The 21,629-nt window shown below is 34.1% G+C and overlaps 1 protein-coding gene and 2 pseudogenes across 1 annotated transcript; 2 read left to right on the top strand and 1 right to left on the bottom strand.

The window, feature by feature from the left end:
• The first annotated feature begins 4,035 nt into the window (after positions 1 to 4,035).
• LOC116130816 lies at positions 4,036 to 6,045 on the top strand (annotated as a pseudogene).
• Positions 6,046 to 6,371: 326 nt separating this feature from the next.
• LOC116130818 (sec-independent protein translocase protein TatB) lies at positions 6,372 to 9,573 on the bottom strand. The gene is made up of 8 exons (XM_031416497.1): positions 9,376 to 9,573; positions 8,979 to 9,057; positions 8,616 to 8,737; positions 7,937 to 8,075; positions 7,786 to 7,844; positions 7,499 to 7,697; positions 7,096 to 7,207; positions 6,372 to 6,662 (listed from the first exon to the last, which is right to left on the bottom strand). The coding sequence occupies exons 2-7, from the start codon at positions 9,037 to 9,039 to the stop codon at positions 7,104 to 7,106; spliced, it is 684 nt and encodes a 227-aa protein (XP_031272357.1). The 5' UTR covers positions 9,040 to 9,057; positions 9,376 to 9,573; the 3' UTR covers positions 6,372 to 6,662; positions 7,096 to 7,103.
• Positions 9,574 to 13,548: 3,975 nt separating this feature from the next.
• Positions 13,549 to 18,039, top strand: LOC116130815 (annotated as a pseudogene).
• Positions 18,040 to 21,629: the final 3,590 nt, after the last annotated feature.

The raw sequence follows: 21,629 nt of genomic DNA, 5'->3' as shown, positions 1-21,629 counted from the left end.
GCAGCCTCATGTTCTTTCACAACTTGTTTATATTATTATATACAATAATTTCATCAACCAACCAACAAAGTATCTTTTTAAAATCTCTCCCCTTCTGGCCGATGGCAAACCCTTTAATCACTGGGGTTAGTTATATCTAAAGAGTCTTGTGTTCGAATAGCAAAAGAGGTACTTACCACTTTTATATGATTACTTTAATCCATTAGGCTTGTAAGGTGTTTCGTCTGTGACTCTAAGGATTAGACAGGCTCCATTAGGCTTGTAAAGTATTCTGTCTTTGGCTCTGAAAATTAAGCAAGCTCAAATATAGGTTTGGATACCTCAGTTACCTAAAAAAAAAACAAGAAGGTTAAATTTAACAAGAGGGTCTAGCTAGAGTTGTGCATTAGGCTTGTAAAGTATTCTGTCTTTGGCTCTGAAAATTAAGCAAGCTCAAATGTAGGTTTGGATACCCCAGTTACCTAAAAAAAAAACAAGAAGGTTAAATTTAACAAGAGGGTCTAGCTAGAGTTGTGCATTAGGCTTGTAAAGTATTCTGTCTTTGGCTCTGAAAATTAAGCAAGCTCAAATGTAGGTTTGGATACCCCAGTTACCTAAAAAAAAAACAAGAAGGTTAAATTTAACAAGAGGGTCTAGCTAGAGTTGTGCATTAGGCTTGTAAAGTATTCTGTCTTTGGCTCTGAAAATTAAGCAAGCTCAAATGTAGGTTTGGATACCCCAGTTACCTAAAAAAAAAACAAGAAGGTTAAATTTAACAAGAGGGTCTAGCTAGAGTTGTGATTTGAATGAAGAATTTTGAAGGGAATATATAGTTAATGATCTGAAAATGATCATGAATTGAATGAGTAATAGTCTGTCTATGAGAGAATTAAATAGAGATTAGTGTAAGTGTATTGAGGGAACATGAAATCTGATTCAAAAATGTTGAAAGTTTGATTGATATAAGAATGATGGGTTTAGTCAAAATAAACGGAAAAAAGCTTTAATTGAAAGGGAAGGATTCCACGAATAAAACTCCTAATTATCATAACAATGCCTACTCAGGTATTGTCTTAATCACTTGCTCTTATTTTTCAACCACCCACTCTTCAAACGAGAAATGGAAAATAGTTTGGAATTAAAGCTGAAACCATAACACATGCAATGCGAAGCTGGCATAACTCACTGCTCATGCATACAACAATTTGACAACACGACCTTCTCAATGAAAAGTCTTTCATATATTTTAACCAATAAATAATTTAATAAACTCTCTTAGGTATCTGAGTAGTTCGATAGAGTTACTCTTAGGTATAGTACTAAGAGATTTTGAATTTGAATTTCTCCTTAGATTATTAAGAATAGTCACTGAAACTCTTTATCCGACGAGTAGTTCCAAAACATAGGGGATTAGTTAAGGTACATGTAATCTGACCCAGACACCCCCACTTCTTTTATTTATTTTATTTTTTTTTTTATTTGGGGGAAAAAATTGAACTATGCTGTCTATATGTGCAAACCTAGAGTGCTGTTTTCTGAGGCTTGAATATGGAGAATAAATGATTTTGGATATCAATTTGTTCAGACTTTTAGTTTTTGGTTAATTTTATTCACACTCAAAGATATATTCAAGTTAAGAAAGCATCCCAACAATTACCGGAAACTATTAAATACCCCTGAAATTACCACAAAAAACCTTAGAAAATATCAAAAAACCTTGTAGATATAAAAACCCCTGGACGATGAGGTATTTGATATTTTTCGATAATCACCAGGTCGTTTTTTACTTGAATATCTCTCATGGCAGATGAACTACCAAATCATAATTGTAATGTTCAAAAACCTCTTATATAGTCATAAAAGATGTAATTAGATAACCAATCAAATCTTTATATTTGCTCAGGTGAAAACATTTTTTTGGATAAAATCTTAGCTTTTAAACTACCACTGGATAACCTAATGGTAAAAGAGTGAAAAAATGTTTTATTAACTCCTGAGTTCAAGTCCGTCAGGTACTAATAGGAATGACCACTGAGACTTTTATCTAACTGATAATTTCAGGATTTTAAAAGATTAGTTAAGGTACACGTAAATTGACCCAGATGCCCCAATGGTAAAAAAAAATTAATAATAATAATCTTGGCTTTTAAATATTAATATCAGTTTGATACTTTAATTGGGCCTAGACTATAGATGGCCTGAAAGCTGAAATGGACAAATGGTGATTCATCAATCTATAGCTCCAGCTGATGTTGTGGAGTCATATCTTGGACCTTGATATAACCCAATTAGGAATTTGGGATCAAGATCAACACCCATATTGTCCATGTGAAAATTTTGTAAAGTAAACTACTCTCTAATAAAACCAGCCCAACCAAAGCCCAAGAAATCACAATCTGAAAGCAACAGTTGCTCTAAAATTAAATTAATAATAAACAATAAAAGGACAGGAAATCAGAATTCAGATCCGATGAAAACTTGACCAGGCCGACCTAAACATGCCAGAAACTTTCAGGAAGATATGGAACCTATAAAACTTTGCATCTTCATTAACAAAATATAAGTTTCAAATTTAACATCTCTCATACAGCCATTCAAAATTCAATTTCAAGGAGTTAACTCCAGTAGGAAATAGGAATAGGATGTGAATACAACCTCCTTCAAAATGAAACTGGCTTTTAAAATAAATAATGCAACCCTAAATATTGAATGCTATTTCTTCAACAAGATTAGCTGTCCATATGAATACAGAAAAATTTCATCATTCTACACAGACAGGAATACATTTTTTATTTCTATAAACTTGTTCATTGAAAATGACTTCGACCTTAGTCAAATAAGACTTCAGAGACAACCCATTACCTAACCAGAAACTTAATGCAAATCCCAGAACTATTCATTTTGTGAAAATTCTACAGCAAGTCATATTCAAGAATTGATGTCCCAAGCAATAGATACACAAACCACCTACTACCGGTATTGAGGGAACATGAAAATCTGATTCAAAAATGTTGAAAGTTTGATTGATATAAGACTGATAGGTTTAGTCAAAATAAACGGAAAAAAAGCTTTAATTGAAAGGGAAGGATTCCACGAATAAAACTCCTAATTATCATAACAAATGCCTACCTCAGGTATTGTCTTAATCACTTGCTCTATATTTTTCAACCACCCACTCTTCAAACGAGAAAGGGAAAATAGTTTGGAATTGGAATAGAATTTAATTAAAGCTGAAACCATAACACATGCAATGCGAAGCTGGCATAACTCACTGCTCATTATGCATACAACAATTTTGACAACACAACCTTCTCAATGAAAAGTCTTTTCATATATTTTAACCAATAAATAATTTAATAAACTATCTCTATGTGACAGAGTGGTTCGATAGAGTCACTCTTGAGTGTAGTACTCAAGAGATTTTGAATTTGAATTTCTCCTCGGGAGTTACTAGAGATAGTCACTGAAACTCTTACCCAACAAGCAATTCTAAGATCCCAGGAGATTAGTTAAAGTGCGCGTAATCTAGTCCGAACACTTTCAGTCATAAAAATAATAATGATAAGAATTTGATACGATTTAAACCAACTAGCTACCTTCCCACTTCTTTTATTTATTTTATTTTTTTTTTTATTTGGGGGAAAAAATTGAACTATGCTGTCTATATGTGCAAACCTAGAGTGCTGTTTTCTGAGGCTTGAATATGGAGAATAAATGATTTTGGATATCAATTTGTTCAGACTTTTAGTTTTTGGTTAATTTTATTCACACTCAAAGATATATTCAAGTTAAGAAAGCATCCCAACAATTACCGGAAACTATTAAATACCCCTGAAATTACCACAAAAAACCTTAGAAAATATCAAAAAACCTTGTAGATATAAAAACCCCTGGACGATGAGGTATTTGATATTTTTCGATAATCACCAGGTCGTTTTTTACTTGAATATCTCTCATGGCAGATGAACTACCAAATCATAATTGTAATGTTGAAAAACCTCTTATATAGTTGTAGAAGATGTAATTAGATAACCAATCAAATAATNCCAAGTTTTTTGAGTGTCTTGGTCTCATGCAACATGGGTATGAAGTAACCTCTTACCTCTATGCTTCAGGTAACATCAATCTTCCAGACCTTTTCCAGAGATCAGTATGTCCTGAAGCATGGAGTCAAACAGCGAATTGGATTGGCTATGTTGCAGTATCAAATGATAAAATGTCAGCACATCTTGGACGGAGGGATATAACCATTGCTTGGAGGGGCACGATGACAAGGCTGGAGTGGATTGAAGACTTTATGTACTTTCTAAGGCCAATTTCATTGAAAAAGATCCCTTGTCCAGATCCAAGGGTCAGAGTAGAGTCCGGGTTCCTTGATCTCTACACAAACAAGAATAAAAGTTGCCGGTTCTGCAAAAACTCAGCAAGAGAACAAATTTTAGCAAAGTCAAGAGATTAATACAGCAATACAAGGATGAGAATTTGAGCATAACAATCACAGGTCACAGTCTAGGAAGTGCACTAGCAATACTGAGTGCATATGACATAGCAGAGACTGGGATAGACGTCATGGACAGTGGGAAGATTGTACCTACATGTGTCTTCTCATTCTCAGGTCCAAGAGTTGGGAATATCAGGTTCAAGGAGCGGCTTGAAGAACTTGGGGTGAAAATATTGAGAGTGGTGAACATTCATGACAAGGTACCACATGCACCTGGGATATTTTTTAACGAACGCATACCACCGGCACTTCAAAAACTAGGCGAAATGTCTCTGTGGCTTTACTCGCATGTTGGGGTGGAGGTTGCTCTGGATCACAAGGACTCCCCCTTCCTGAAAGAGACAAGTGACTTGGGTTGCTTCCATAATTTGGAAGCTCTTCTTCATCTACTTGATAGGTTAGTATGTCCCTCTTTAGCATTTAGAAAATCAATCCCATCACTGAACCAAGCTACTCAGGTCAGTATGTCACACCACAAGCAATAGAAGCATTTAAGCATGCTCATCATTATTCGTCACTTAAGTACTTCTTTGGCCCACCAGAGTAAGCAATTTTACGTAAACCTAATATCCAGAAAAGTTCTGCAACCCTGTGCAACTGTAGAAGCATTGGATAGAATTGCATTTAAGATGTAGAAAGCAACAATGCTAGGTATCAATTTTAGGGTCCCTAAAAGCCACAAAAAATTCCGAGGCTACCGCCTACCAAACAATTGGAACTATAGCAGGAGAAAATATGTTATGTCCCACTAAACATACAGAACTAAATCAGATCTTGTGTTATCGAATCTTCATTATATACACTCAGTCATTCTGGAAAAACAAATGAATGCGGTAACTTCCAAATCAGAATCAACAATTTCAAAAACTACATTATTATGCAATCTAGTTCTTTTGACATGACACATTGCACAACAAAAGCCACAACTACTGGAAGTTAAGGGCAAGTTAGGTCTTCAATGATAATATATCATTCACTTTTTGACTCATATTGAACAGGTACCATGGGAAGGGCCAAAGATTTGCGCTTACCAGCAGAAGGGATATTGCATTGGTGAACAAAGAAACTGACTTCTTGAAGAACCATTTCTTGATCCCACCAAAATGGCGGCAAAGTGAGAACAAAGGACTGGTGAGAAACCAAGAAGGCCATTGGGTGCAGCCTGAACGGCCAAATCCCAGGGATCATTTATAAGTAGATCAGCAATGCCAAAAATTTGTATTTTGGATTACTCTGAGATTGACACATAATACTGCAACTGAATCAAAATAGCAATTCTATGGTAGCACCTCTCGTCAAGGATAGATAGGAGAGCCATGAAGTGATAGCTGAGATGAGAGAAATATTTAATTGGATTGTCTAAACTCAAGGTCAAAAATAAAACTTGCAATTTTACTAAAATTTCTGTGAAATGTATTAATAAGGTTGTATAGTTTGTTCAACTATGGCCAAACATTTATTTATAAGAGTAGTGTTCTATTCTTAAAATGTAGTACAGTGTGATTATTATGTTATTTTTCCTGTTTGCCCATGAGCAACAATTGTTTTACATAATAGGAATATTAGCAGCAATTTGTCTGGCTTCAGAGATGACAGTAACGTTATATAGCTCTCTTTATAAATATAAGGAGCAATTAAACTTTAAATCAATTCAATCAAAACACCAATAAACTTTTTGCAATAGACATGTTGAACAACTAAATCTGAAGGCAGTCCAAACAATGATAGCGTGAAAAAACTAAAGGGGATTATTTATCCTAACAGAAGCATCATAAATCTACATCATCTGTGTGAATAACCAACAGTCATTTACCCTTTTTGCAGGAAAAAAAATGGGGAAGATAAAATGTTTTGAATGAAATAGCTGTTGACACAATCAAAACTAAACAAGTGAAGCAAATGTGGGGTTTGTTGGATTTATTACTATAAATTTGAAAGAGACAGTTGCATAATTAATATGAAAGCATCATCTTGACCACAAAGATGGGTATGTAACCATAAAAATTACCCATAGCAATACAGAAATGAACTGTTTGTCAGTCCCTGAATGATTGAAGATTCACTTGAAGATCATATAGCTTCCCCAAGATGCAGTTGAGCCAACTGAAACAGAGGCATTAAATTACCCCTTAGTTGTATCATTCTGAACCACGTCCATTTAGGCCAAACATATATACAGTGTCTGGAGAAAACAAACCCAGATACCAGTTTAACCAACAATGTAATAAAACAGTACCATGGTAATCTAGTGACATAAAATAGAAACACGAGCAACAAATACTGAGTGTATTATTCTGCAGAAACTATTATATTAGTATACTGTATTGATTATGCACAGACACAACATATTCTCCAAGTGATGCATGTGCTTACACAAACCCAGAGAAAAGGATAAGACCACCAACATGAGATAATAAAAAATGTTTCTTTGATCACATAAACTGTAAATCAATGCCAAAAACTGCTAGCAAAACTATACTAACTAAGCTTATAAAGATCTCCAATATCTATACCTCTTCAAAAAAAATTATCAAACAGTTTCTTATACATCTTCTAATCAACAGAAATGAGGAAAGAATGATGTACAAAGGTAGACAAAGACTAAAGAGCAATACCTTTTCATTCACGGCATTTGATTCTCAGGCTGAGAAAAGAAATCTTTGGCATTATGCGCTACCTCTGATTCAAGTACAGCTTCCAACAAAATGTCTGATCCTTTTGCACTCTCTGCACCATATCATTTGCTTGTTATTAAAGATAAATGCAAACTAGAGGAAAATTCTTTCAATAATTTTCCATGCATGCTTGTCAAAAATATCATTTAAAGAATTTTGTCAGCTTAATCACCAAAGTATTAACATGCAATGTAGGAAAAAATTCAAGACCATACTCTATCATAGAATTTTCAGTTTTATCACTAGTAGAGAAAAAATAATAAAAAAGAGATTAAGACATTGCCTTCAAGAACTTGCCAAGATCATGTGTTTACTAGAAGACAAAATCACAGAAATGTTTTACCCTTGCGATTTGGAAGCATGCCAGTGCTTTCGGCTGATACTGGAAGAACAGTAAACAAACCAGCTTCATCTTCAGAATTTTCTTTCTCTGCAATGCTCTTTAAAGAACCACTCTTCACAGCTTCAGATTCAGCCAGTCTTGCAAATGCAGTTGCTTGGCTGTGTAAATCTAATGAGCCATATGGTTTGAACCTATGGTCCTAAAAGGTCCATGTAAAGGGTGTTATGGACATGAAAAGTATGCTTTGTTATGAGGAATAAAATTAGTGATCCATAAGATTCAAAAACCTTTAACACAGTGCCTGTTGATGGATAGTCTACTTCACATTTTTGGGATGAAGCGTTGTCTATTAACAAGGACAAACAGAAAAGGCAATCAAGTGAATTATAAAACACACATAAGCAGCAAGTAAAGAAATGTTAAGGCAGTGAATCCTACCATCATGATTAGAAGTAGGCTCTGGAGGACTGTCCATCAGCTTTCGAGTCAAGGGACCAGGGTTAATAAGAGATACACTTCTGATTTCATAACGAATTGCCTCTAGCTGCTGCATTGCATCTTGAAGTTCTTTTTGTACCTAAAAGATACAAGAATGACAAAAGATGAAATACATTTCCCGAAACTAATTACAGGACGTCGAACACACCCAGCACATGGCCTGAACTCAGATCTCTACTAACTTCAATTTGGTAAGGGGTAAATGGGAGCAAAGGTAGCAGGAAGGAACCAAACTTAACACAAGGCAGATCATTTCCCCTATATAGCTGTAAGAGGAGTTCAAAGGGAAGGGAGTTGGACATATAATCCTTCCAAACAAACAAATATGACTACTTCCATAAATGTGCAAAACAGGGGGAAAAAAGAAAAAAGAAACACCATTAAAAGGAGAGAAACCTCACAAGGCTTTGGCGCAAGTTTTGCGTTGCAACACACTCAATTAATTACTATACTTCGCACATAAATGTGCACTAGGATAAACAGAAAAGTCATCTCCATTGTCCACAAACAACACAGTATAGTAACATCATTTAGTGGAACATCGAAAGAGAACTAACTGTTACTCCCATTAAACACAAGAACTAATTCAGAAACAAAAAAGAGGGGTTAAAATAGGAACCTGGCGTGCTTGAGACTGTTGCATAACATTATCAAATTGGCCACGAGCTAACTGAACGTATCCAATGGCTCGGCCAGCTAATCTCCCAGCTGTTCTCGCAATTATGGGGAGGTCTTTAGGTCCTACAACACATAAAATGTCAAACTCGTTTGAAATCATGTTTCCAGAATACCTAACAAAGGAACCAATTTCTAGTGTATACATATATAGATATGGGTTGGTTATGATTTGAAGTCAGAAGATAAAATGTAATATTATTAATTTAATTGTTTTTCTAAACTATCATACTAAGAGAAATGAATAGTTTGAAGTTTCTGAGTTCTGTTCTATATTAAGTCACAAAAGGGGAGCGAAAGTGGATACCAACAAGAGCTGCAGTGGCACCGATAATGAGGAAGAGCTCTCCGTACGAAATACCAAACATAATGTGAGCTTTCCACTTCTGTTTTGCACAGGGTTATCAACAATGAAGAGGGAGTTACAGAGAGAATCCTTCAGATTGGCAAAAAAAAAATGCGCACATTCAATGCATCCAAGAAAAGAAACGACTACTAATAAGTAATTTCACAGCACAGATTAGAAGAAGAAGAAAACAAAAAAAAAAAAAAACAATTGAGTGCTCACTTGATTCTGCAACAGCTTAAATTCGGCAATAAATATAAGCTAAAACTACAAATTTCATGAACTATAATTCTTGGTTTACTTTAATATCTCTTAATTTGAAGCCCTAAAGGTTTATACAAGTTAGCATCAGACGTACATAAAATTGGCGGTTTCAAATTTCTGGCGGCTGGCCGTCGGACATTAGAGACGTGCTAGTGGCCGGCATGGGGCGCACGATGCTGCTTAGAGATTGTGATGCGTTTGCGGCGGCGTAGTTAGTTGAAATGGCGGCAACCGTTGATTAGTTGGCTGTTTGATCGACCGGCGGCGACAGCGTGAAGAGCCATTTTGGTCGTAGAGTTCATTGTTCAAAACTTTAAAAAGAAAAAAGAAAATTAAAAAAAATTATGAATGGGTGGGTCGGGTTTCAATTAGACCCGATGGGTCAACCGGACCCAATTGCATAAGCCCAACCCAAAAACTTTACAATGGTGTTATTGGATATTGATACATATTACAAGACCACTGCTACCTATCACGTGTAAAAACATCTCCACTCACTCTTTGTTTTAAAAAACATTTTTCATATAAATAAAAAATATTTTTATTGATTTTTAAATATAAAAAATAAAATTTTTATTCAAATCCAATAGACTCTTTAAATTTTAAGAAAGAGAATATATTTTTTCAAAAAAAAACTTAATATGAAAGATAAATCATAAATAAAATACATAAAAACTTATAATTTATTATTTAAAATTAGAATAGAGAGTGAAATTTAACTCTTTAAATGACCTAAACTCTTTATTATAAAAAGTCTATCCATAAAAACAATAGTTCAACAGACTCTTTATCTTTAAAATATAAATTAGAAAGTGAGTTTGGTTCTCCACATTTAGAGAGTAAAATCTCAATATCTATCCTAATTTTAATTAATAAACTACAAGTTCTTATGCATTTTATTTATTAATTCTCTCTCCCATTAAGTCTCTTTCTTAAAAATAAAGAGTATCTTCATTAAATTTAAGGAGTTTATTGAATTTGAATAAAAATTGTGTTATTTATATTTAAAAATTAATAAAAATGCTCTTTATTTATATAAAAGATGCTCTTCAAAATAAAAAGCACTATTGGAGATAAGTATCTCGAATGAACTCTTTATATGATTCAAACTCTTTATTATAAAAAGTCTATCCATACAAACAAGACTCTTTATCTTTTAAATATAAATTAAAAAGTGAGTTTGACTCTCGACATCTAGAGAGTCAAATTTTACTTTCTATCCTAATTTAAATTAATAAATTATAAGTTTCTATGCATTTTATTTATTAATTCTTTCTCCCATTACTTATTTTTCTAACATATTTATTAAATTTAAAGAGTTTATTAGATTTGAATAAAAAATTTATTCTTTATATTTAGAAATGTATGAAGATGCCCTTCATTTTAAACAGCATATTTCACATAAATAAAAAATATCATTATTAGATTTTAAATATAAAGAATAAAATTTAAATTTAAATTTGATAAACTCTTTAAATCAGACTTAATAAATAAATAAAAATTTGATAAGAGAGATAATTAATAATAAAATATATAAAAATTTGTAATATAGAGTATTAAATTTTTTATAATAAAAAATTGGGTTTTTATAAATAGTATTTCGGAGATCCAATCACCCTTTATTAATTTGTTTCGAGTTTCCAGGACTCACTCTCAGTGCGCTAACAGGATTAGTTGAAGCCCATATTTAATTAAATTAATTGAAATAGGCATGGTCTTGATGTACTTATGATGTGATGTCCGCGTGGGAAATGACATATTCTCTTCCTTTCGGTTTATTATCATTAAAAAGTTGACCAATCTGTGTATGCATTAACTTAAAGAATAATACTTTGAGTACTAATGGATGAGTACTAATATATGTACTAATTAATGCATAGTATTCGTACTATGTACATAGTACAGGTACTATGCTTTAGTTAGTACACATATTAATACTCATCCATTAGTACCCATAGCATCACTCTAACTTAAAACTAAACAAAAAGGTTGAGACGGGTGAAGTGGTTATGTGTGAAATAAGTCAAATAAAAGAACAACTGTGCTTAACTACTTCTCATGACTGACTACCTTTTTGCAATACTAAAAAATTAATTAATGAAAAACGAGATTAATTTATACTTAAATGGGTATGTTAAAGAAGACAATACTACTTTGACAGTGACTCAAATGATGATTAATTAACGGTGTATATGGTGCAATTAATTCACCATTAAATCTCTTGATTGTGATTTACTACCTAATCAAATCCAGTGGTAGCAAACAAAAGCCAACAAATAAAACCAATTGCTAATAATTTCTTATTATAATGTCTGTCTCCTTCCTCTGCTAAATTATATTATAAAATTGAATATTTGTTACCGATCACATGATTGTATGTTAATGTAATACATAAACACCTTCACATGATTCCACCACCGACTCAACCCTAAATAATCAAATAATATTAGATTGCTAATATAATACTTGTAACGCCCACATCGACGTATGTAGTTTTACTCATGTCCTAATACCTTAAATTTTATTAAAGTTATCTTAAACAAGTGTGAAATTTTTTTTCTAAAAGATTTGTATATAAAGAAAATTAGTTATAGACCTATTATTTTATACTCATCTACATATATATTTTCTTATGTATATTTAATGAGTTTTACTGTTATTTTACGAGTATACTAGCTAGATAGAGAAAGTATTACAATACTTGATTGACCATGGTAGGATTGAATACTATGATCAATCAGCAAAGCGAGATAAATAAGTTGAAAAGTAAGAAGTAAATAGACAAAGATTTTTAAAGTAGTTCAGTGAGTAATAATCAAATCTATGTTCATTGTTATTTTATTATTTTGTTTTCTCTTTACATTCAGGACAATCACAAGGAAAATGAGTGACCAATGAGTGCACAGAGAAGTGAGCTCTCGGTATACTCTCCTTTTCTCTCCCTAAATTGACTATTTTTCCTTGTATGCGGGTGTGGTTGAATGAATTCATCCTCTTGAAATGAAAGCAACTTCTCCTACGTTCACTATTATTTTATTGATTTGTTTTCTCTTTACATTCAGGACAATCACAAGGGAAATGAGTGACCAATGAGTGCTCAGAGAAGTGAGCTCTCTGTATACTCTCATTTTCTCTCCCTAAGTTGACTATTTTTTTCTTGTCTCTGTGTGTGGTTGAATGAATTCATCCTCTTGAAATGAAAGCAATTTCTCTTTTTATATTCTCGCTTGATAATGGTTGAGAGTTGGTGATTACAAAGTGATTTACATGCATGATCTCCCATAATTAGGATTTGCGTCAAATGTGTCGTGCCTAAGACCAAAGTTTTAAAACCCGACCCAGGGAGTGACCTAGTTAGGTCACCGAGTTGGCCAGTCGAACTGGTTCAATCGTCAGGTTGAACTGACGGTTTATAACAAAAAATCCGATCCAATCGTGATTCAAACTATCTATTTGAAAATTCTGATTTTTTAGTCGAACTGACCTAACTCAATCATCGATTCCCGATTTAACCGGTCCAACTGGGCTTGACTAGCTTTTAAAACCATGTCTAAGACAATCAACCCCTATACTTGAGGTAGTCAATCTTGCTAGAGAAGCCTTTGGTTGGGGAGATGCCGCGTGGAAAGAGCCTAACCATTGGATCCGAGAGTTGTCGGTGGACAGGTGGCGTGCATCTTATGACTGGGAAGTCCACCACACAACACTAATTAAATAGACAATTATCGTATAAAAGAAAAATAGTGCAATTAAAAGCAAAAATTGTGGGACTCTCTCAGTATGAGAAAAAAAAAAAAAATCTTATTTTTTTTCTTTTAAATATATAGTAATATGTTTATTTGGATAGAACATAGATGTTATATTTATAGCATCGAATAAAATGGAAAAAGAAATCTTGTTCATTGATACACAAAATCCAATAGAGCGGTTATGGTTCTCAATGTAAACCTAACACTAAAAACCTCCATCAGGATCGCCCTTTTGTTTTGCCTGTACATCAAACAAACTCAGAACATTTGTACTTTTTAAATTTGACTTTTGGTAAGCGGTCCAAATATTTGAAATAGTCATGTCAGGTGGGCTCTAGTCAGCTCCTGTCCAACCCCACCGCCTGCCAAATCTATTTTGGGATTCGCTTGTCATACACCCAATGCAAACATGACACGTAAGGGATTATAGAAAGATTACATGATCCCATCCGCACCGTAGCATTTGTATTATTAATAAGAGAAAATTGGGAAAAAAAGAAAATGTAAAATGAATTTTAAGGATTCTTTCTTTGTTTAGTGGTGGTTTATCATTTATGTAAGTTTGTTTCAGTGGGATGTGATTGTTTTGTGAAGGTGATGGTTAAGAGACACGATGGGGCGAGACGGGTACGTGGTGCCGGCGGACCCACAGGCGGTTGTTGCGGCGAAGAAGAAAACGCAGTCGTCTCGGAGTTGGATACTTTTGGACTGTACAGGTCAGAGCACAGTTTTGGATGTCGACAAATACGCTATCATGCACCGCGTCCAAATCCACGCGCGTGATCTTCGCATTCTCGATCCTTTGCTCTCCTATCCCTCCACTATTCTCGGTCGTGAGAAAGCCATTGTCTTGAACTTGGAGGTCGATTTCAATTTCATATTTATTTATTTTATTTTATTTTGATTATTTTTTTAATCTGTATTTGTTCAGTTTCTTTAATTTAATTATGATTTTGTTTCTGTTTCTGTTTCTGTTTATTGCAGCATATCAAAGCAATTATCACCTCTGAAGAGGTAAGCGGAAATTAATTACTATTTTTTATTGGAATTTTATTCGAATTGCTCTGTAGTATCTGTAATAGTGATAATCTAAGTTTTGTAATATTGATAGGTATTGCTTCGAGATCCATCGGATGAAAACGTGATTCCAGTTGTGGCGGAACTTCAAAGGCGACTTCCACCTGTGAATGCCATTCGTGAAGCGCAGGAAGAGGGGAAAGAAGATGCTGGAGGGCATAATGAAGTTGAAGCTGGTGAAGAAGATGGTGTGTAATATTAATTCAATTATTTTTAGTTTGATTTGTTCGATAAAGAGCAAGTAATTCTATTGATAAGAAATGAAAATCTGAATGATTAGATTACGCTATGTAGAGTCTCCATTTGAATCCGAGCGCTGGAGGTAGCTTTGGAAGCCATTTGTAGTTTTTTAGCTGCCCGTACCACAGAATTAGAAACTGCTGCTTATCCTGCTTGGATGAACTTACATCCAAGGTCAGTACTTTTGTTTCTTCTTTCTTAATTAATTTATTTGCCTACCTGCAATAACCTGTGTTTTCCCTGTATTTCCTTGTCAAAGATAGAATTCCTCATTTGCCTAGAATTATGGTATCGATTTCTGTTGTCAGCAGCGGCTTGTCAAAGGTTTAGGGATTCAATTTTAGTTCTTCTTTTTTTCTCTTTGTTTTCACTTGATTAGTTTTCTATTATTATTTGGATTATGATACAGGTAAAAGTTCTATCCTACTCTTGCTTGAGCCATTGCATGTTTGATTTTAGAATATCATCTAATATATGTGTATGCCCAACTACGAGTCCCTGTTATAAGAGCTTTAATTGTAAACACAGACTTGGTAGTTCTGCCATTTCAGAATTTAAAATTGGTTCATGGTCAAAGGCTGGAGATTCAGATGAAAAAGAGGTTATTTTGGGAAATTAGCAGTGTGGTTTGTGGAATAGTTATTAGAAGTGTGTGGTGCAGGCAAGGAGTTTGGTAATTGTAGAATAACAAATGTTTTGTGATAGACTCTTGGTGATGGATGTATTTGGTACCGGGGATATAACTTGGAATCAGTTTCACTTTCTGGATTTTTTTATGATTGTTACTGCACATTCAGTATTGATCCTCCATTTCAATTTAATTGAAATTTTTGCTCCAATTCTTTTCATGCATGAAGCGATTGAAATACTGGTAAATATGTTGGGCATACATGCTTTCAATCTGTTAAGCTTAATTAAACTATCTTAGCATAGAAATTTGTTTATCTTGATCTCTTATATTTTAGAAAGAAAAAAGCACGATCTTTTGCTTCCATATCCAGCTTTTGATCCTTGTTTGTTTTTAGCCATCTTTGCTTGTTTCTATTCCATAAATTGGTTTGTCTGAATGCATAACATGCAGATCAGTAGCCGTAATTTGGACAGGGTTCGTAAATTGAAGATGGCAATGACCAAGGTTAACTGCCCGTGTTCAAAAGGTATGAATTTTGTGTCTTTTGTGTGCAAAACATTATGTATTTGCTCCATTAAATGCTAATGTTATTCTATCAAGTTACAATTATTATCAGCTACAGAGATATGCTATGGGGTTGGTGAATCTTGATGTAATCAATGTGAAAGTTTATACTTATTTTGATAATTTTCCCAAATATGAGGATATTTTTTTTTTCTTTTTGGTGTTGATAGTTGACCTTGATAGATATTCCAGAAAATAAAGTTCCACTCACCACATTTTGTGGGAAAAAATTAGATATTAATCTTACGCAGCATAGAAATTGAATTTGTATATTAATGAGCAATTTCTTATTATGTAGAATTAAAATTTGAGACTGCTATCATAAATGCAACAGTTGCAATAGCAGATTGGGGCATGGAAACTGGTCTGATCTTTAGAAATATTTTCAAAGTGGAGAAATATTTATTTTTACCTGTGTCATACAAGTATAACTCTTTTTAGCCTTCTAAAGTTTGACAAAGTTGAGCTGATTAAAAACTACAGTATTGATTAAATTAGCAACCTTGAAATTAGTGTTCGAAAGCTGTCCAGCAAGCATGCCACCTTTCTGGAAATTAATTTTGTTGTGTGTCTGATATTATTTAATCGATAAAATTTCCACATATATAAGAATGAATCCTGTGGCTGTCACTTGTTTTAGGTGAGAGATGAACTTGAACAACTACTTGATGATGACGATGATATGGCTGACCTTTACTTGTCAAGAAAGTTGGCTGGCCATCTTCACTGGTAGTGGTTCAGGTCCTGTGAATTGGTTTCCAGCATCCCTACATAGGTTCAAAGATTTCAAGAGCAGTAGAGCAAGTATAGCTACAATTCGGGGAGAGAATGATGTTGAGGAGCTTGAAATGTTACTAGAGGTTATAGGATTATTTATTTTGTATTTCTCATATTTTAAAATCCAAAATTCTAAAAAGGGTAGCACCTCTGTTTTTGCAGGCTTACTTTATGCAAATTGATAGCACGTTGAACAAATTAACTACGGTGTGTGCTTCTGTTCATTCTTTTGCTTTTATCTTATTTATTGTGTTTGGTGATTAGTATGTCTTTGTCCTTTTAGATATGATATCTTGTTTACTTATTTTTCTTTTTAACATGAGTCACATGTTGCATGTTAACACAATAGGAACACATTCTGGGATAAAAAATGAAAGATGCACGCTTCTAATATTGTCAGAAGTGACAAATATTTCTTAAATTTTAAGGCACAGAAAGCGCTGAAAATTTGGCGCTGGAATGATAGTGTATGTTGTCTGTAACCAACTTTGAGTTGCATGTATCAATTTTCCTTCAGTAATTCTATAAAATCTTCTGTTTATATGAATAATAGATGGCACCCTTGTTATAAAGTAATGTGGTGTTTTGTTTACTTTATTCTTTTATGTTCTCTCTTCAGAACTTTTATTTCAATCACAGTTGAATTGTGGTCATATGTTATATTGGTGCTAAATGTGGAGACCTCCTCGGGTTCACTGTGGTTGATGGGATTGCATCTGGATTAGTTCTATTATCATAGGCATTTACATAACCAGAGAATGGTTGAGAACCCTCTGCAGAACAAACCATTTTGTGATTGCGAATGTCACACAGTAATTCATTCCTTTATCTGTTATTGTTTTTTTTTCTTTTTTTTGAATGGGAAACAGTTTAATTACTAAAAGTAGATCAAATATCTTCTAAGGTGTCAAATCACCCCCATGGGTGGGCAAAAGCTATACATTATTGTTATCTGTTATTTTTATTCATATGCCTGATTACATTAATAATTGGCATATAAGATTGCCTTTTTGAAACAGTTGAAAAGCTGCAGAATATTACGTGAACTTTCACCTGCAGCTGCTATAGCTGATGCTAGACGTCTTAATAGCCGGAATTTATGATAGATAAAGAGACATCTAATTCTCCATTCTGCATCTCATTGCTTTTGTAACTTTAATTTATATTTTGCAGCTGCGAGAGTATATGATGATACTGAGATTATATTAATATTCAGGTATAAAAAATTATTTGAAAGCTTAAAAACTAAATTTTCAAATTGTAGTGCATGCATTAGATTTGACCTTGTACATCCTTTTTGCAGCTGATAATCATCGTAATCAGCGGATTCAGGTGCTTTAATCTTGCCTATTGAATAGATACAGTATTCATCCTGTTCAGTTAGTGCTGAGCTTTACTTTCCTTTGTTAATCTTTCTCACTTTATTCTGCAGTTAGAGCTCTTCTAAGTTCAGGAACTGTCTCTTTACCATCTACTCATTGGTAGGTGGAATATTTGGCATGAATATCCCATATTCTTGGAATGATCCCATGGATATGTTTAAATGGGTATGCAAAGTTTTTTGAGTTTGTGATTTTCTTTGATTTAAGTTAAATTCTGTGTCAGATTATTGAATGATTTTTCTTTGATATCCGCAGGTGGTCATCGTCACAGGAATTTTTGTGCATGACATTTTTACCTTATGTCCTATGCTCGTTACAAGGGTTTGGTTGGATCTTGATATTCATGGTTGAAAGGATTTTTCAGATGTTTTGCAACACTCAAGCTATGCGAAATTGGTCAGCTGCTATGCCTTGAAGGGAGTAAGTGAATATACTACATCTCAATGGTGTTCCCCTGTCATTTCATGTGTTATTTCAGAGGACAAATCTGCCTTTCTCGGATAATATTAATGTCAGATGGAAGGTCAGTGCAAAGTTATTAACAAATTTACATGAATTTTCAGTTTTCCTGATTTACCATCTCAGGACACATACTAATAGTTATAAAACAGTTCATAGATGGTTTTTATCTTTTTAACCACTTTTTTCCTTCCATTCAGTCTTTGTTCTTCTATACTTCTGATAGGTATTAATAGTTAACAGTGATACATTCCACACTCATACTTGTAACATTAGAATTTTAATCAATAATTGTTCTTCAGAATTTTACAAAGACCAGTTTCAACGTCAGTTGTTAATTTTATAATGTTCTTGGTTAGCACTGCTGGATTGAAGTGTACCCTCCCCACACCTCTCTCGGCATGAATCAAAATCCTGCTTTCCAGTACCAAGTTTAGATCAATTCAAGATTTTATTTATATCTATTTATTAGAGTCCCCATTTTGTTGTGTGATTGTAAGAAAATATCATATTCTGTATATTAAAAGCAAACACTTATGTTTGATTTTCTTTTTCTATTTGGAGTTCTTTTTAAACGATGGATCTTTTTTTTCTAAATTAGGAAAATTGAGATTTTGATTTACATCTTAAATCTAGTTCAATGATACTGAAAAGTCTTCATGATTTAAAAGTACGGGTACTGAAAGCTACATCAAAGCCCATATAAAATAACTTTAGGGTTTTGGAAGTTTATGGATTATTGAGGTTATGTTATTTTATATTACTTGATTATTCACGTTGGTTGTCAATTAATATAAATTTCGGTAATCTTAATACAATATAGTTATTATTGTAATATTTAGTAATTTATCACTCATTTTTTAGGTATTTAAGATTACTTTGTATCTTATTTTTGTTACAATTTTATCCCTAATAATAAAATTTTGAACATAATGCCTTTAGTCTTTGTTTAAAATCAATTTACATGAATCTAGTTTTACAATTTAACCTCAATTATTAACTTTTTAGACAAAATTACCTTTGAATGCAAAACAAACTAAGCCCACCCAAGCCCACCCCCACCAACCGTCCGCACGGTGCACGGAAGGTAAAAATGGACGTGTGTGCCGATATGCCATTTCCGACCAGAGATCTGTCGAAATGCCAGATCGTAACAATCTAGCCGAAAATGGTCGACCAAATCTTTGGTTGGAAATGTCCATATCGTTGCACAGAGGTCTTTTGACCTTCTGTGTGCCGTTAGGTGCCAACTATCGGCACTGGCAATGGTTGCCGGTGGTCCGTAGTGGCTGGGTTGGTGGAGGTGCATTTTGATTTTCCAAACTTTTATTACGGGTTTGCTTTGCTAGTTTTTAAATGTAGGGTTTATAATAATCTTTATAATAATATTTATTAGAGGATAATTCATTAATTTAAACAACATATTTACTAATCTATTCCTCTCAACACATATTAATCTAACATCAATAACACTACGGACACCGAAAAAATTACACGATTCTGTACCGGCCTACGTGTAAGCGCGTCTGAATTTTTTTATAATTTTTATAGTGAACGGCCGTCCATCAATTTGGACGGCCGTTCACTCACATGGACGCCCGTCCATATATATGGACGGGCGGCCATATACAAGGGACGGACGTCCCCATTTAAAGGCCGCCCGTCCATAAATAAATACATAAAAAATTTGTAAAACATTATGGACGGCCTTTCTAAGTTTTGGCCGCCATCCCTTAATTCTGGACGGGCGTCCACAAATACGGGACGTTCGTCCAAACTTAATTGTTTTAAATTAAAATAAAAAATAATTATGGACGGGCGTCCATTCCAATGGACGCCCGTCCATACTTTTAAAAAAAAAAAAAAAATTTACAAAAACTCGTTTTCTGTGGCAAAACATCTTCGTCTTCATTCCCCATCTCCTCTCTTTTTCCTTGTGTTAAACTGATTTATGGCAGTGGCATCTTTTGGCTTAACAAACTCTCTTATTCCTCCCTATCTTCTTCACTTCCTATCCCTTTCAAGGTCCACACAAGAAAGGAGGGTTTTCTGTGCGCTGTTGAAGGCTAGGTTTGGTTCTTCCAAGGTGTCTTAGGACGCTACCCGCTTTTGATCATTCTCAGTTTGACCCATTTACACAAGTGTTAGAAGGTATTTTTTTCATCTGAATTCGCTTCTCATCTCAATAAATGCAATAAGGTGTTTTTATTTTTACTTACAAATAATTTAGAGACTATAGAGTTAATGTGTCCAGTTGCAGTAACTTGTCTATTAGCATAATCATTGGTGGAACGCTGATGCATTAGACAGATTTTGGTTACACCATGGATTCTCATTATCAAAAGTTCAAGTTTTATATTTTGGGAACATATGGTTTTGTCACAATTCATCAAATGTCACTGGAGGTTGGTTTTAACTGATTAAGGATTGTTTTCAAAGCTGATCTAAACCCTAAGGTTCATGAGAAGATTGAACTGATATGAGGTAACTCGAAGTTTTGGGAGAAAACCCACACAATTTGACTTGGTGTCTACTGGTGCATGTAATCTAGATGGGGAGAGAAATGGACTACACCACTGGCAATGAAGATGAGAAAAAGAGACACCCCAGTCATTATTTGAGGCAGTGAAATGGACTGCACAATTGGCAATGAAGACGAAGAAAAAGAGAGGAGATGGAATGAAGACGAAGATGTTTTGCAACAGAAAATGAGTTTTTGTTAAAAAATTTTTCTTTTTTATTAAAAGTATGGACGCGTCCATTGGATGGACGCCCGTCCAAATTAAGGGACGCCGTCCAGACTCCAAATTTTTTATTTTTTTAAAAACAATTAAGTTTGGACGGGCGTCCCGTATTTATAGACGTCCGTCCAAAATTAAGGGACGGCCGTCCACAACCTATGAACGCGTCCATATGTTTTATAAATTTTTATTGTATTTTTTTATGGACGTGCGTCCTTTAATTGGGGACCCCGTCCCTTGTATATGGACGCCCGTCCATATAATAGGACGCTCCATGTGAGTAACGGCCGTCCAAATTTGATGGATCTGTTCACTATAAAAAAATTATGAAAAATTCAGACACGCGTTCACGTAGGCCGGTATGAATTCGATGTAATTTTTTCGGTGTCCGTAGGTGTTGATCTAACAACCCACCAATTTATTCCAATCAATCAAACATATTTCTCTAAATATTCTAATATTTTTAAGATAATTTTCTTTCTATTAATATAATATTTCTAATAATACAATTCCCTGAACCAAAGTGGGCCTTAAATATATGCTCTGTCTTAAAAAATGTTAAAACACTAACTCATTCTCCCACCAAAATCTCCCCGCTTTCATTACTCTCCCCCAGCACTAAGCTACTCGGAGAATAAACCAATGGCGAACCCTCACATAAATGATCTGCCCTGCAACAGACACAGGCAAGCGGCTTCCCATTCAAATATCCCACCAGAACTTCAATT

The sequence above is a fragment of the Pistacia vera genome, unplaced genomic scaffold (assembly GCF_008641045.1).
Source record: "Pistacia vera cultivar Batoury unplaced genomic scaffold, PisVer_v2 Contig225, whole genome shotgun sequence".
NCBI lineage: Eukaryota > Viridiplantae > Streptophyta > Magnoliopsida > Sapindales > Anacardiaceae > Pistacia > Pistacia vera.
The sequence above is the reverse complement of the archived record's forward strand: the minus strand, read 5'-3'. Positions and strand labels throughout refer to the sequence as shown.

What these genes read in the sequence shown, in the direction of transcription:
- LOC116130818 (XM_031416497.1), bottom strand. Translation starts at nt 9,039, where the DNA reads ATGTTTGGTATTTCGTACGGAGAGCTCTTCCTCATTATCGGTGCCACT. An exon ending in GCCTACTTCTAATCATGATG is followed by an intron (nt 7,845 to 7,936) that starts GTAGGATTCACT and finishes CCTTGTTAATAG; the next exon opens with ACAACGCTTCATCCCAAAAA. An exon ending in CATGCTTCCAAATCGCAAGG is followed by an intron (nt 7,208 to 7,498) that starts GTAAAACATTTC and finishes GATATGGTGCAG; the next exon opens with AGAGTGCAAAAGGATCAGAC.